General features: G+C 43.8%; 1 protein-coding gene across 1 annotated transcript; it reads left to right on the top strand.

Annotated features, from left to right (window-relative positions):
- Positions 1-12,075: 12,075 nt before the first annotated feature.
- LOC141110024 (uncharacterized) lies at positions 12,076-15,071 on the top strand. The gene is made up of 2 exons (XM_073601269.1): positions 12,076-12,458; positions 12,991-15,071. The coding sequence occupies exons 1-2, from the start codon at positions 12,203-12,205 to the stop codon at positions 13,629-13,631; spliced, it is 897 nt and encodes a 298-aa protein (XP_073457370.1). The 5' UTR covers positions 12,076-12,202; the 3' UTR covers positions 13,632-15,071.
- Positions 15,072-17,338: the final 2,267 nt, after the last annotated feature.

Raw genomic sequence — 17,338 nt, 5'->3', positions numbered from 1 at the left:
CTCCCCCCTGTGTCACCAACATACCTGCACCCCCCCCTCCCCCCTGTGTTACCACCATACCTGATTCCCCCCTCCCCCCTGTGTCACCAACATACCTGCACCCCCCCCTCTCCCCCCCGTGTCACCACCATACCTGATTCCCCCTCCCCCCTGTGTCACCAACATACCTGCACCCCCCTCTCCCCCCCGTGTCACCACCATACCTGATTCCCCCCCTCCCCCCTGTGTCACCAACATACCTGCACCCCCCCCTCCCCCCTGTGTCACCACCATACCTGATTCCCCCCCCTCCCCCCTGTGTCACCAACATACCTGCACCCCCCTCTCCCCCCCGTGTCACCACCATACCTGATTCCCCCCTCCCCCCTGTGTCACCAACATACCTGCACCCCCCTCTCCCCCCCTGTGTCACCAACATACCTGCACCCCCCTCTCCCCCCTGTGTTACCACCATACCTGATTCCCCTCTCCCCCCCTGTGTCACCAACATACCTGCACCTCCCTCCCCCTGTGTCACCAACATACCTGCACCCCCCTCTCCCCCCCTGTGTCACCAACATACCTGCACCCCCCTCTCCCCCCTGTGTTACCACCATACCTGATTCCCCCCTCCCCCCTGTGTCACCACCATACCTGATTCCCCCCTGTGTCACCAACATACCTGCACCCCCCCTCTCCCCCCCTGTGTCACCACCATACCTGCACCCCCCTCTCCCCCCTGTGTCACCACCATACCTGATTCCCCCCCTCCCCCCTGTGTCACCAACATACCTGCACCCCCCTCTCCCCCCTGTGTCACCACCAATACCTGATTCCCCCCTCCCCCCCTGTGTCACCAACATACCTGCACCCCCCTCTCCCCCCCTGTGTCACCACCATACCTGCACCCCCCTCTCCCCCCTGTGTCACCACCATACCTGATTCCCCCCCTCCCCCCTGTGTCACCAACATACCTGCACCCCCTCTCCCCCTGTGTCACCACCATACCTGATTCCCCCCTCCCCCCTGTGTCATCAACATACCTGCACCCCCCTCTCCCCCCTGTGTCACCACCATACCTGATTCCCCCCTCCCCCCTGTGTCACCAACATACCTGCACCCCCTCTCCCCCCCTGTGTCACCACCATACCTGATTCCCCCCCTCCCCCCTGTGTCACCAACATACCTGCACCCCCCCTCTCCCCCCTGTGTCACCACCATACCTGATTCCCCCCCTCCCCCCTGTGTCACCAACATACCTGCACCCCCCTCTCCCCCCCGTGTCACCACCATACCTGATTCCCCCCTCCCCCCTGTGTCACCAACATACCTGCACCCCCTTCTCCCCCCTCTGCTGGGGGCACCTTATGTAAGGACAGACTCTGCTGGGGGAACCTGATGGCATCTGGTGGCAGGCGACGTGGCAGGTGACACGCTCAGGGGTCCCACTGATTCTGCATTATGGTGAGTTGAATGATTTCATTATTTATATTACAATGTAATAATAGTAATAATGCGCTTCAATCATCCTGACACCATAACAACCATGGTGCCGGGATGATTGAAGCGCTAACACCAGGTGTTTGGAGTATCTTTATCTGCTGATTGTTAAACTCTGGAATACACATTGCTATTATGGTGTAGGGTCTGGGTCTGCTTTCCCTCCATCCCTCTACCCCCCTTTCCCTCTGCATCCCTCATTCACCTCAGACTCTAACCACACCCCATTTAGCCACGCCCATGTAAGCCACGCCCACTATTTCACGTAAACCACGCCCATTTTTCTGCGCGGCGCGCTTCGCGCGCCGCATTTTTTTTCCTTTTTCATATGCCACGCCTACTAACGCATGCCCCGCCCCCTAATTATAGGCTGACTCCGCCTACAGCCAAAAAAAGTGTCCCTAATTTTTTTTTCCCAATGTGGCAACTATGGACACTGCGGCGCAGGGGTGGGTCCAGAGGCTTGTCTGGAGCCTGCCACCGCGGCCGAGAATGGTCCTGAGCTGTCGGTCCTGTGTGACGAAGCTGGACAACCGAGGAGATCCCAGGGGAGGACCCGTCTTGGAGAGATCACGCAGCGTGCTGGTCTATAGAGGGGCCTGGTGACTCGGTTGGAGGACGTATCCGAAAGTAACTATACAGCACAGTGTTGCCGGGTTGGATTAAAGGTTCAAGCACTGTGACTAACATTCATTACAGAAAATCTGATACATCCTGTGGCAGAGGATTGTACGGATTTTGTTCCCAAACAAGTCTGTGGCAGAGACTTTGATTCGTGCTACGTACTGGCTGCTAGACCGGTGAGAGAGGCCTATCCAGACGAGCAAGGAGTGTGTCCCATGAGGGGAGCTCAATCCATACAATATCTGAATTCTACCCGAACATTTGTTAAAGAACCCTACAAGAAGATGTTTGAGTTTCTTCTGCAGTTTCCTTTCCGCCTATTTCCTGCTATTTCCTAAGTCAAGTGTTTAATAAAGCACTGAAAACGTACTCCAGTGTTTGGTGCGTGTGTCGTCTAGACGTAAACTCAACGGAACCCTAGACCCGGTGCCGAAGAAACAGAGGGAAGCAGAGTGAAGGTAACAAGCCCGCTTGAACCAGCGGCTCCACCGTGAGTTATTGCTATATATATATATATATAATATATATATATATATATATATATATATATATATATATATATATATATATATATATATATATATATATATATATATATATATATACACACACACACAGTATCTCACAAAAGTGAGTACACCCCTCACTTTTTTGTAAATATTTTATTACTTCAGTGTTGTCACATGAAAAGAAATGACACATTGCTACAATGTAAAGTAGTGAGCATACAGCTCGTATAACAGTGTAAATTTGCTGTCCCCTCAAAATACAGGAGGTCCCCGAGTTACAAACCTCCTACTTATGAACGGGAAGCAGTGTGACATTCTGCACATGCGTGGCCACTTTTTGACAGCAGGCACATCGGAAAACGACTTCTGCGCAAGCGCGGCTACTTGACAGAACATTGGAAAACGGCGTCTCAGCCGTTCTGCGCATGCGCTTCCGACTTACGAACAAATCCGACTTACAAACAACCCGGCAGTCCCTAACCCGTTCGTAACTCGGGGACTGCCTATAACTCAACACACAACCATTAATGTCTAAACCACTGGCAACTGCAGTCTCATTATAAGTCACAATAGTTTGTTACTTTCTGCTATAAAATTGTCTGTCTTTTTTTGTTTTATAGTGTAAAAAAAAAAAAAAAAAAAAAACAGAGGGGATCAAATACCACCAAAAGAAAGCTCGATTTGAGGGAAAAAGGTCACTAATTTTATTTGGGTACAGCGTTGCACGACCAATTGTCAGTTAAAGTAACACAGTGCCGTATCGCAAAAAATGGCCCGCTCATGAAGAAGGGTAAATCTTTCATAGTTTAAGTATTGAAGTTTTATTTTAATTTTTGGATGGAGCAAGACAGAGTTGATCCTAGGTTAGTTCTTTTGCTGTCCGTAGCCAAAGCAGTTCCTCTATTACATTTTGAGACCTAGTCATAAAACAAATCACTGCACAAGTGTCTCAAGCATTCACTCAGCCGTCACGCATAATCCCTGTAATTTGTCTTAATATTTTTACTTCCTATGACCATTAGCTCCATCTAGTGGCTGTAATTTGGTATTTTTCCTGAAATACTTCAATGCTGTATTATGGCCACTAGATGGAGCTGAGGATCATAGGAAATAAAAGTATCAGGCAAATTACAAGGATAATTTGTGACAGTTGTGCGAATGCTTGAGACATTTGCACAGCAATTTTTTAGAACAGACCTATAAAGATCCTTCCATAATCAGTATTTCTATAATGAATCCACTACAGGACCAGTGACACTAGAAAATTATATATATATATTTTTTAATTCACACTTTTCATTGTAGAAACATGTTTGTGCATGTTTGTAGAAACATGTTTGTGTAAGTATACAGTAAAGTATCAATTGTGATGTATACAGTGTGAGTAAGCTAAATTACATTCCATAGCCTTTTAATTGAACAATAATTCACAGTAAAGGCATAAACATCGTTCTACATAATATCATTACATGATCCAGGAATGTAGCATTGGCACATGGTATAATAATTAAAATGTTTACAATGAATTCAGTTTATAGAGCTCACAATAAAATGTAATATCGAATATCATGTATACAGCTGGCTTAGTCTTGTAAGTTTTTAATGGTTCTTGTAAATAATAATCAGCCCTATATTATAATGCCCATCAGTACCTCAGGGCACAGGATGTCATGTATTAGAAAACTTTTACAATAGAAAACTATTTAGAAAACTTTTACAATATTATTGTTTTTTACTTTGCTGAAGAATTTATCAATAAATTGGTCATCTTTGGAAAAAGCATTTTACCTGAAGGTCTAGTCTTTCTATATATATAATAAATGTTTTAATTCTTGAGTCAAGCTGCTGACATGTTACTTTAACCACTTGACCTTCGAAAGATTTACCCCCCTCTATGACCAGGGTATTTTTTGCAATAGGGCACTGCGATACTTTGACAATTGCGCGGTTGTGCGACACTGTACCCAAATAAAATTTGTTCTTTTTTCCCCACAAATAGAGATTTTTTTTGGTGGTATTTGTCAGTCTTTTTTGTTTATAAGGCAAAAATATAAAAAGCAGTGGTAATCAATTTTGAAAAAAAAAAACAATATTTTTTACTTTTTGCTATAAAACATACCCAATAAAATTTATAAAATCTAGTTTCTTCATAAATTTAGGTCAATATGTATTCTGCTACATGTTTTAGGTAAGAATAAATCCCAATAAGCGTATATTGAATGGTTTGTGCAAAAGTTTTATAGCGTCTACAAGCTGGGGTATTTTTATTTATTTATAACTAGTAATGGCAGCAATCAGCGACTTATAGTGGGACTGCGATATTGTGGCGGCCAATCGGACACTAGCTGACACTTTTTTGGGAACCAGTGACACGAATACAGTGATATACCTCCCAACATTTTGAGATGGGAATGAAAGACACCTACTAGCAAACATATGTAGGCATTGGACATGCCCCCTCCCATGCCCCCTTAAAGGGGAAATAACAGAAAAAAAAGGTTAATCAAACCCACAAGGGCTTATTTTACCACTAATATTCCCTTATATTGGCTTTTAAAATTTAAAAATGCCGCAATTTAGAATTTGGATGAAAGGTTTAGCACTGGGAAACACTTTTTGAAAGATAAAAAATGCATTTTTTATACAACTATATAGATCAGACCAAAATGAGGGACAAATGAGGAGGAATGAGGGACAGAGGGACATTGCTCCAAATCAGGAACAGTCCCTCCAAATCAGGGACAGTTGGGAGCTATGCAGTGATCAGTGCTAAAAATATGCACTGTTACTGTACTAATGACCCTGGCTGGGAAGGGGGTTAACATCAGGGGCGATGAAAGGGTTAAATGTGTGCCTAGCTGGTGTTTTCTTACTGTTTGGAAGGTGCTTTTACTAGGGGAAGACATGGTTCATGTAATTGCTGTGCAGGAACAAAGGATCCATGTCTTCCCTCCTGACAGAACAGCAATCGGTCTTGTTTACATAGGTAGACTGCCATTATGCCTGTGTACCGAGTGATCGGCGGGTGCCGTTGCTGACGAAACACGTTGAGCAGGACATTCCCAGACACGTCACTTCTGGTGGATGGGATAGGCCCAGTGCTTTAGCATGCAACAGGTTAGTGTGACAGGAAGTTCAGGAAAGAGGTGAATGTGCTGCAACGCCAGGTCAGGGCTACATGTACTCCACTCCTGCCAGATACCAACACTGATGGGCACAAGTGGAGTCTCCTTATTACGTTACTATGTACATGCAAGCTGTGCAAGGATTTTACACTGTGTGTGCTTTACTATTGCTTTTTATAATAATATTTAACTTTACAGTATGCCAGTGTGTGCTTTCCTGTTTTCTTGTCCACTCATAGGATAAAAAAGCATATACTGAGCCAAATGGCTTAATACTGATTTCTGCTTTCTTTGGGCATTGATGCCCTCAACACCTTTATCTGGCAGAGAGCATTGAGTTTATGAGCAGAACAGATCCTGCAGTAAAAAAAATATGATGATATAAGCTAATAAATAATAAAATTGTGAACTTTTCCATTTCCCCTTCTGAAGAAAAATAGGTGAAGGAAAAAATTGCGCTACTAATATACAACAGCTGCCAACATCAGCAGTAAGACTAATTGCATGAAATATAAAGGGCAAGCGGGATGCAGCGCTAAAAAAAGGTGAGCGTACCCCAGATAGATGTCCGGGGATAAAATACAAAATATAAAGTGCTATATAAAGCACTAAGTATATATTAAATTCAAAGAATGATCCTGGAAATAAAATAGTAATACTATTCAAAGTGATATGGTAAAGTGCTGTGTATGTATACTTCAAGAAATGATCCCGGAAATGAAGAAAAATATTCAAAATAATACAACTACACAGACAAAGTAGGGTAACCTAAGGTGACTAGAAACATTTCACATAGAATGATTCATGCAAAAAAATCATAATATGTACAGGAGAAGTGACAACCTAAGAGTCATTGAAATATACTAAAGTTCAAAAATGTTGTGTTCAGTCCCTTAATCGCTCGCCGTCATTATACTGCGGCAGATCGGCACGATCCCGCCAATCACCGTAGCTACAGGTTGGCTCGCGGGATCGGGATAGCAGGCGCGTGCACGCACCCACTGCACTGCGGGGGGTGCTGATGCTCGGGGGGTGCTGATGCTCGTGCCCGACGGTCGTGAAGACCGCCGGCCACGAGAGGCAGAACAGGGACGTGTGTGTAAACACGCAAATCCCTGTTCTGTTCTGAGAGGAGATGCAGATCGTGAGTTCCCAATAGCTAGGAACCACGATCTGTCATCCCCTGTAGTCAGTCCCCTCCCCCTACAGTTAGAAACACACTAGGGAACACAGTTAACCCCTTAATCGCCCCCTAGTGTTAACCCCTTTCCTGCCAGTGACATTTTTACAGTAATCAGTGCATTTTTATAGCGTCATATGACTTCCCGGCCGTCTAGGGGGCGCGCGCGTGCCCGCCCGCCACATTGCTCGGGACCTGATGCGTGTGCCCAGCGGCCGCGATGTCCACCGGGCACCCGCAATTGCTCATAAACACACTCCTCTCACCTGACAGGACGTGGATCTGATCGTGTGTTCCCAGTACAGAGGAACACTCATCGGTCTCCTCCCCTTGTGAGTCCCCTCCCCCTACAGATAGAATCGTTCCCCTAGGAAACACATTTAACCCCTCGTCTCCCCCTAGTGGTTAACCCCTTCCCTGCCTGTCGCATTTACACAGTAATCAGTGCAATTTTATAGCACTGATCGCTGTATAAATGTGAATGGTCCCAAAAATGTGTCAAAAGTGTCCGATGTGTCCGCCATAATGTCGCAGTCACGAAAAAAAAAATCGCAGATCGCTGCCATTACTAGTAAAAAAAAAAATAATTTTTTTTTTAAAATGCCATAAATCTGTCCCATATTTTTGTAGACGCTATAACTTTTGCGCAAACCAATCAATATACGCTTATTGCGATTTTTTTTTTTTACCAAAAATATGTAGAAGAATACATATCGGCCTAAACTGAGGAAAGAATTTTTTTTTTTTTTTTTAATTGAGATATTCATTATAGCAAAAGGTAAATATATTGTGTTTTTTTTCAAAATTGTCGCTCTTCTTTTGTTTATTGCGCAAAAAATAAAAACCGCAGAGGTGATCAAATACCACCAAAAGAAAGCACTATTTGTGGGAAAAAAAGGAAGTCAATTTTGTTTGGGTGCAATGTCGCACGACCGCACAATTGTCATTTAAAGTGCGACAGCACTGAAAACTAAAAATTGGTCTGGGAAGGAAGGGGGTGAAAATGCCCCGTATTGAAGTGGTTAAAGTGTTTCTCATCTGAACTGTTTGCACTAGGTATATGTAAAAAAACGAACAAAAATTGATGAATTTATGTCCACTGAACGATTTATTGGCCATTACATGATGGCGCTATCGTTTGCTCTCATGGCCAAATGTCCGTTTTACGAAAATGGGTTTGGCCTATTTTTCATATAATGTATGGCCAGCATTAGTCTGCTTCCAGGGACCTATAGGAGCAGTTGGCAGCCTTCTGGTAATAACAAGTGGCTGGATTGTGGATAGTGACCATTGTTCTTTAGATTTCGGTAACACAAGATCAATTTGACACAGTTCTCATAATGGTTGCCCATAGCAACCCAATTCTTTCTTCCTTTATCTCAGCAGAGTAGGGGGAAAAGAGGATTTCTGACTTCTGTAAAATGGTTTTCCTGGAAATACATGACTGTGAACTGTCCATTGGTTGCCGGGCTCTCAGTTGATCTGTGAGCTGTTGCTAGGGGCGCTGTGCAGGGAGCGGTATAGGGATCCAGTGTGTGATGTGGGCCCCGGGCAGAGCTACTTGGACCAAGCACTGATGAGCACGTGTGAGCAATTTCTCTTCCAAGTGATTATTCTCAAAGGGATTTTTCTGATTGATTTGCGTTTTTCAATTGTAATATCAGCAAGACAAATATCAAATCCATTTTTTTGATTGATTTCTGTTTGTCAACCGTCAGTGATACAAAAATGAGAATGCTGCTACAAGCATTGATCTTTGCTATTCTTCTGCCTCTGGCCACAGGTATGTATTGAGCTTACACACTATAGTAAAATGTATATAAACGCTCCCCAGATTTTGAACTAAGTTTAGCTATAGAAGGCGCATATTTTGCAGATTTTCCTTTCACGTGTATTCACCAACATATTCAACTAAAGCCTGTTTATTACTGGAAAATATTCTATTCTTGTTTAGATGTATTGAGCACTGAAATTTTTTTTCTATTGCCTTCCAATTAATTATTCTGGTGTGTTCCATGTTTAGCGCTTACGCCCGAAGGAGGGGCTGATTAAAACATTAAATCCGTAATTCACGTTCACCACCCAACCCTTGCAGATTCAAAACTCACAGTCCTTAATGCTTTTTCTCTTGCTTTATTCATTAACATGAACTGGGATGGGAGAAGGACTTCTTTTGAGATGCTCTTTGTTACATTATCATCTTTCAATGGCTTTTACAGGACAACTATAATCAATTGCGGATAGTTGGGAAATCACTTTGTGTGATTTCTTCAATCAGGGAAGATGGAAGTAGATTTGATAGAGAATAATTGATAAAGAGTCACTCTGAATAACTTCTTCATCTGCATGACTTTTAAAGAACAGTCCGTATCTCTATATGTGTGCTCGCAGCTTCACCGCTACCTTTTTACTACTACTTCCCATCTGCATGGTACTTCCAAGTTGAGCTAAAGAAAAGTCACTCTGAATAACTCCTCCCGCTTGACTGATTGGAATCCCGGGCATTGCTGAACCTAAAGTCACAGGCCATCACCGCCCATCTCACTGACTTGCATACCAACAACCCTCAGCCTCTGGTAGTACCCTTCCCTTGGGCTTTCACTCATGTGATCAATAGTCCATGTGCCACTCATAAACGATCGATCGCCCAGTTTCCTTCCGCTTTGTTGCTACTTCTTCCGCAATGATTCTTTGTTCCCTTTCTCCTTTATGGCCCGCTCCCCTCCCCGCAGGGGCGGCCATCGACACCAGCAACCACATGCTATGAGATGTTGTCTGTTGCTCCATGAGGACCTGTTCTTCACCCTTATTGCAGGGGTCAGGCTCCATCGGTTCCCTGGAGGGGAAAACCTCCACTCCCCCCCTCCGGGGACCAGGCTGGCTTCTCTCGCCCCTCAGAGCAGGACTCGAACTCGAAACCCTCCCGGAACCACGTGACTCCCTTTTTTATATGAGAGTCCCGGGGTTACCAAGCAAATTAATGATTAGCATACAAACTACCTGCCACTCAAAGGAAAATTAACAACAGACAGGCCTGCTGTAATAGCTCAAGCCTGTCTAAATTTACCTGACATAGAAACTACCAGGAAAAAGGTCACCTACCGAAAGTAGGTGCCCGCTACACATGCAATAGGATCAATTCACACCAAATAAGGATCCTTATTCTGAAAAAAAAATAGATCAGTATCTCATTATTTATTATAATATAATACGCACTTACTGTGTTTAAAACATATTTTTTTCTAGTACACAGATAAATATAATAGGGGATATAATATAGAAAATATTCATATGATACTCTAAAATTTTTTTTTTTCTAGTACACATATAAATATAATAAACACTGTAAGTGCGCATTATATTATAATAAATAATGAGATGCTCATCTATTTAAGCTAAAAATATCAATTATTTTTTTTCAAAATAAGGATCTTTATTTGGTGTGAATCGATCCTATTGCATGGAACACACCAGAATAAATAAGGATTCTTATCATGAAAAAAAAAGTTATTTTTTGAGCCTAATGAGATGCTAAAATGAGAAATTCTCATTTTTGTGTTAAAGTTAATGAATTATTCCTTATGAATGGTAAATATTCCATAGAGTGTGTTAATATTATCAGGAAGGTGAGGTGGCTTGAGGTAATCGCAGCCGTATTAGCACACCGATTACTGTCTGTGATTCTTTTGGTAATACAAATAAATTATTACGGACAGTACTCAATTGTTTTTTTAGTCACCGTCTCTCTCTTCACTGAAGACCCAGAACTGAGAGATATGCCGTCTTTGATCGCTCAGTTCTCGGTCTAGAGGCGGGGGGGGGGGGGGGGTGGATAGATGCAGTTTAGATGACATTATTTTTCATTTTAAACCTGCACTTCTCTTTTAACTCTTGAAAGCCTGCAGGACTGTAACTACATGCATTACACATGGCTGCAGGGCGATGTTTGGGGGGGGGGGGGCAGTAAAACCAAGGCTCAAATGCCTATTTTTTTCTGCCCTCTACTGGAAATGTAAATTAGCCCTTACATTGATTGGTGGAATATATTTTTATCAGGTTAGAAAAAAAATGTTATGGTACCATGATGGGGGAGAACATGTTCAGGGGGGAAATCTTACCTTTGTTATAGTTAGATGTACTGTGACACCACATGAGCCATGTTGGGCCTCATTCACACTAGTGGTTAGGGGGCGGTGAAACCCTGAAGTTGAACCAAGTTTTTAGCGCCCCCAACTGCTGCCCCTTTCACTGCATAGGCAGTGGCTGGGAATGTACACATGCTGCAGCCATGATGCTTTGTGTCATACTTAGGTGTGTGCACAGGGCATGCCAGGTGTGCCTGGGCACACCATAATCACCCAGTGTGGTGCAGATTCCCCCTGTCTGGACCCCTGATATTTCACCAAAGCCCCCTAACGTGGCTCCAAAAAAAAATTATAAAAAATAAAAATGACTGACACCATCCTCTCCCATACTGATCACAATCTCTACCCTACCCTACTGACACTGTCAGTATACATACACATGCACGCACACGCATATGTGCTTGAGCTTTGGGGTGCACACCCTAAGCAATAGGCTCTGCACATCTATGGTGTCATAGTAGGATTTATTCCCCCTGTTGTGTTCGGTGGGTGCCAAAAGCAATACATTCAAGTAAAAGGGGCTGCCATGCAACATCACCACGACTGAATGAGCCCTAAAGATAGGGATGGACAGAACACGCAGATCCCCCGCTGAGCAGATGGACTCCAACGAAGCCCACCCCGTGTAAGGGGCCTAAGATGTGCATAGCTATTAATGGAGAGGAGTGTAATATGTGAGATTGGGCCAGGCCCAGACTGGCAGTCTGGCAGTTATGTCATTTTGTCAGAATGGCAACACAGACATAAATATCTCCATTAATCTTTTAGCGAATGGAAATTGTATTTCTGTCTGTGTCCCTGATTTTCCCTCAATTCCTGTGCAGTGAATCGGCTCTCAGGACAGAAAGGGTGGGGAAATCTCTCCATCACTGGGGTGGCAGTAAGAACCTGACAAGAGTTCTATTTGAATTCCTCTCTATTGCCAAAACTAGAAGAAAAAAATTGTGTTTTTAGAAGTTTTAATTTGTACAGCAAGCCAAAGTTTAACTCTGTTTTTTCCTTTCTTTAGGTGTAAAGATAACCAGCGTCCAGACCTTCCACAGTTCCCTGGATGCCAAAGTGGGACATCCACTGTTGATCCCATGTGTATTCAACAAGGATGGGCCTCTCCATGGGCACAATCTTGAATTGGAATGGGGTATGACCCCAGAAAACGGTGGAGAATACCGACCTCTGATAAGTGTAAGCGACACAATGGCAATGCCAGTTCCACATACTAATCGAAGGGCTCGGCTCAACCCGATGCGTGTGCCTAGCGGACATTGCGCCCTGCTGATTGACCCGGCTAAACTAGAAGACAGCGGCACATACAAGATCCGCCTGACTATAGACGGTGAAGAGTACAAAGAGGGCTACGAAGTCAAGGTTCATGTCCGGGAATTCAATAGAGAAACTGGTAAGTTTATCTAAAAGCATGTTCATTGTTTGTTACTACCCCATATCTGTGTGTCATGAGTGGTTTCCTATAGATCCAACGGATTGTCTAAGGGGATGCTGTATATCTGAGAATGTGTGGGCAGCTGAGTGCTCATATTAAAGGGCTGCTATGCCTCCAGTGCATTTCACAGAAAAGTCCAAAATTTCACTGCTGGGCAAATAATTAGGTCTTGAACCAGAGTGATTTGGCAATTAGTGGTGAAAGTCTGACTTCAGAGGTTCATACTGAGAGTAGCCCTTTAAATAGCAGGGCCCATATTAATATGCTGACAAGTTCTATTACCGGCTTGTTTTTAAGGGTGCAGGCCTCGTGACAGTTATTTTCATGTTAGCAAGCATGCAACCAGTGAAGTTCACAAAATTTGGACACTACATACTTAAATTCCCCCCACATCTCCCAGGTAGATTTGTGTACATAGTTTTTGCTTAGCTCTCATGTTTATGTTCCAGATAATGGTTGTAATGTGACTTTTCCTATGTGCTCCCTACAGAATCATCTCCAGAGGAATCTGGCCTTTCCAACAACCAACCTAAAAAGGATCATTCACTGCAGGCCAATGATGGTGTGCTCAATACAGAATCCTCTACAGAAGGATTTGGCCTTTCCCCTAGCCATCCAAATGGGGATCATTCATTACAGGGCAATGGTGGTGCGCTCAATGCAAAATCCCCTCCAAAAGGATCTGGCCTTTTCAGAAGCCATCCAAAAGAGGGTCATTCATTACAGGCCAGTGGTGATGTACTAAATGCAAAAACACCTCCAAAACAGTCTGGCCTTTCCCCCAGCCATCCAAATGGGGATCATTCATTACAGGGCAATGGTAATCTGCCATTTAACCACAATATAGAGCCTACCATAATGCAGATAGCCAAGTTTCTACAAGCTTGGAAGAATAGTGGTGCCCTCCTGTACTTATCAGTAGGAGTCATAATTTTCATGCTTCTACTGTTTCCTGGACTAGCAATCTGCTTTGCAGTTAAGTACTTTCGGCTGAAGCGCAAGAAAAAAAATCAATTTTCAGTGATGGAGGAGGGACGCGCATCTGGAATGGCAGAAGACGACAACGAAAACTACAGCGATGATGACCCTCCAACTGTGGTGGAAATGGAGGAACCCCCTAGGGGACTTTAAAGGCACTACCACAACAATATATATGTAAAAAAATATAAAGTTTATTGTAAACATAAAAAATACATAATAAATATAAATGAAAGGATGCATGGTGTAGTACAAATGGTTAGCATAATGACATGGTGCACAATCCTAAACCCAATGACGTTTCAGAGAGACAAACTGTAGTCTCCTTCATCAGGGATTTTCACAGAAAGTACAGTGTCTATGAGATTCAAATACACAATAATCAACCAACAAGTCCTAACATATGGTGCTACATATATAAACTACTACAGACATAGCAATACTTACATCATAATAGCTAATCCGCATGCAAAAAATCTTAAAAGGTGAGGAATACTTTGGTGGATGGGATCTGCGGGAATCTCCATGCCAAATAGTAATCAGTAGAGAGAAGAAAACCGAAGGCCATGGAATAGAGGGGGAGAAAAATGTCCCCTTCTTCACACCGGATAGCCCCACTGGGTTCCGAGAATTCAGACCAACAGTGGGCTGGCATATGCACTGGGGCCCAAAAGAGAGGAGGATCTGGAAAGAAGAGCAGGGGGAAAGAGATTGTAAGAAAACAAAAAATGAATAAAAAAAAAGGGCAAAATGTCTGAAAAAGGTGAATATATATATATATATATATGGTGGGGAAAATAATGTAACCCCTCCAACCAATAAGAGCATCCAAAAATAGAAAAAACCTACTTAAATTGGAAGGTGGTAACACTCACAGACCGGTGGAAAGGCACAAGCTGGGCAAGCCGCTGTCTGGTGGGAATGCTGTTGAACAATGAAAAGCACCCAACAGAGTATATGTAACAAAAACAAGAGATTTACAGCTGTTCAAGCTGGTATATCATCAAAAGATAACCATCAATATGCAAGGAAGAAAGGTAGATAATGTGGCTTACCCAAAAAGCTGAAATTCCAAACACAGATTCCTCCAAGAAACATCATACACCTGGCCCTACCTGACCTGCACTAACTGAGTGGTATAAATAGAAACCCCAGCGCTCAGCTGTTCCGCGGAATGCCGAACAGCTGTGTGTAATCTCCTCTCAACCACACCTCCATGGGCGGGCCCCCTGAGTTGCCACTGCACAAGCGTAGAGGACACTGCGTGCATGCGCCGCACGGACAGCACGGGAATCAAGCCGGTCATCATGCAAAGAGCGCCACGGAGGGGCACGAAGCAGTGACGTCCCACCGGCGCAGCAAGAATATCTCATGGCAGAGATTGCCATGGATACCAATAGGAGGGGGTGTCCGCAATGGAGTGGAGGAACCCACATCCCTGGAGGCCTCAAAAGAGGCTTTCCTGCCACGCAGGGTGCACATGAAAGGGGTGCCAAAGTGTAATAAAGCCTAAAAAAAGAAAAACAATAATACTTTGAAATCAACAATTAGATATGGGAAAAAAAATGTAAAAAAAAAAAAAAAAAATGAAAAGTCCCACATATCAAACAGCCAATTGGGCCTAATAAGTGGTACATTGTACCAAAATGAGGGGGCCAGCAGGAGACCCCACACCAAGGTCCTCACAGTATTTGAGCACAAAAAATAACAAAGAGAGGGGAAACAAAGAACAAAAGTAACCAGCCAGATGGTAAAGGCTGGTAATGTATAAGCATCACAGGACTGGGATATATAGACAGATAAAATAATCAAATGACAAAATGAAGACAAGCAGAGGGAATCAGGAGGAGAGAAAAGGTGACTATATACAGGGAAGAAGAGACAAATCAGAACCGGCACATAAACAAGGGGAGAGAGAGGGATGGGAGGCACAGACCTAATGTATTCTGTTACTTTTCCATTCCTCCCGAATTGAAGCCCTCCAAGAAGGGCCTAAAGCAAACTGCATCATTTAGCCCAGGGGGGCGAGTAGCCTTCAAATTATATATCTACCGCAGTTCGAGAGGAGGAGACTGGAATAAAAGTCTCCTCCAACTCAAACTGGGGTGGATGCGGTCCAGGATCAAAAATTTGATCTTGGGAAAGACCCCTGAATGAACCAGAGTGATGTGTCTCCCCAAAGGCAGGTCTGGGTTGCAGACCTGCATACTGTGAATGTGTCGGTATGCTCTTTTCCAAAAGGGAAGCTTAGTCTTCCCGATATAGAAGCATATAGAAGGAGTTATCTGACTTGGTGTGCTGCTGGGGATAAAGAAGACTTTGTCTACTTCGGGAAGAGGCCCATCTGAATACCTTTTTCAAAGACGTGTTTGAGTAGCCCCTCAACAGCAGCCTATCACGCAATTTACCTGCCTCAAATAAGAAAGCCTCATCATTTGTACAATTGTGCCTCACCCTTAAATATTGGCTGTATGGTATGGACCTTGTCAAGGTCTCTGGATGGAAGCTAGAGGCTTGCAGAATATTGTTGCCTGCGGTGGTTTTGCAGTACAGGCCGCTGCTGAGTGTGCCATCTGTGTCCCTTAAAACCTGCAAATCGAGTAACGAAATAGTGCTTACATCGGAGAACATGGTGAAAGCAAAATTGAATTCGTTGCAATTCATTCTTGCCAGGCATTGATTAAGCAACTCCAGAGGGCCATCCCAAATAGTAAAAATGTGGTTGATGTACCTAAACCACACTAGAAGGTGGTCTGTGTACATCGACAGAGCTTCATCATTCAAAAACATGTTCTCCCACTCCCCCAGGTACAGGTTGGCATAGGACGGGGCACAACAAGTCCCCATCGCTACCCCCTGCACCTGGAGGTAGTGGGAGCCATTGAATGTGAAGACATTATGGTGTAGGATGCATTTAAGGAGTGACAAGATGAATTCATTATATCCCCAGTCCACATCACTGCACTGGAAAATGGTGTGCCTCACAGCTGCCACCCCCTTGTGGTGGGGGATGGAGCTGTAAAGTGCCTCCACATCTATGGTGACAAGATAAGCCCCATCAGGAATCCCGAGATTCTTGATGATTCTAAGGAAGTGGATGGTGTCCTTGACGTAGGACTGTAAACAAGCTGCATGTGGTTTTAGGTGCTCATCTATGAGCCGACTGGCATTCTCACTGATGGCCCCCTGCCAGATATGATTGGTCTACCTGTGGGATTGTGTACATCCTTATGGACCTTAGGCAATGAATAAAAGGTCGGTACTTTAGGAAACGTCGTTCTGATGTAGTCCCATGTGGTTTTGTTGATTATATTATTGGAGTAGGCCTGATCCACTAATTGGTAATACTCCAAGTTGAAGTTTTGGACTATATCAGGGGTAATCTTTCTATACCAGTTTTTATTATCTAAGATTTTGGAACACGTGGCCACATATTGTAGATTGTCCATAAAGACAATGTTCCCCCCTTTGTCTGCAGGTTTAATTATGACAGAGGTATTGTCACTTAGAGATTTTAAAGCCTGCTTTTCAGAAAAACTGATGTTAGTTATCCTAGTAGGGGTAACATTGAGTTTGTCAATGTCACCAATGACCAACCGTAAAAATGCAGCGATATTGGGATTGGAACTCGGGGGTGGAAATAATTAAGATTTTTTCTTCAATTTGCATCCTGAGTAGGTGTATTTAGTAGTCCCTGCTATGGCTTCTTGGGATAGGGAGAGCACCTGAGGTAGATCGATACAGTCGATCAAATCCGCAGTGTCACTCTCCTCTAACAGGGAGAGACCAACTGGTCAATTGCCCTGTTTCACTCGGCGTGAAGTCAGTCCGTCCTCCAGTTTTTTGGTACATGTTTTTAA

Source organism: Aquarana catesbeiana, linkage group LG10 (assembly GCF_042186555.1).
Source record: "Aquarana catesbeiana isolate 2022-GZ linkage group LG10, ASM4218655v1, whole genome shotgun sequence".
Classification (NCBI taxonomy): Eukaryota; Metazoa; Chordata; class Amphibia; order Anura; family Ranidae; genus Aquarana; species Aquarana catesbeiana.
This window is presented reverse-complemented; position numbering and strand designations above follow the sequence as displayed.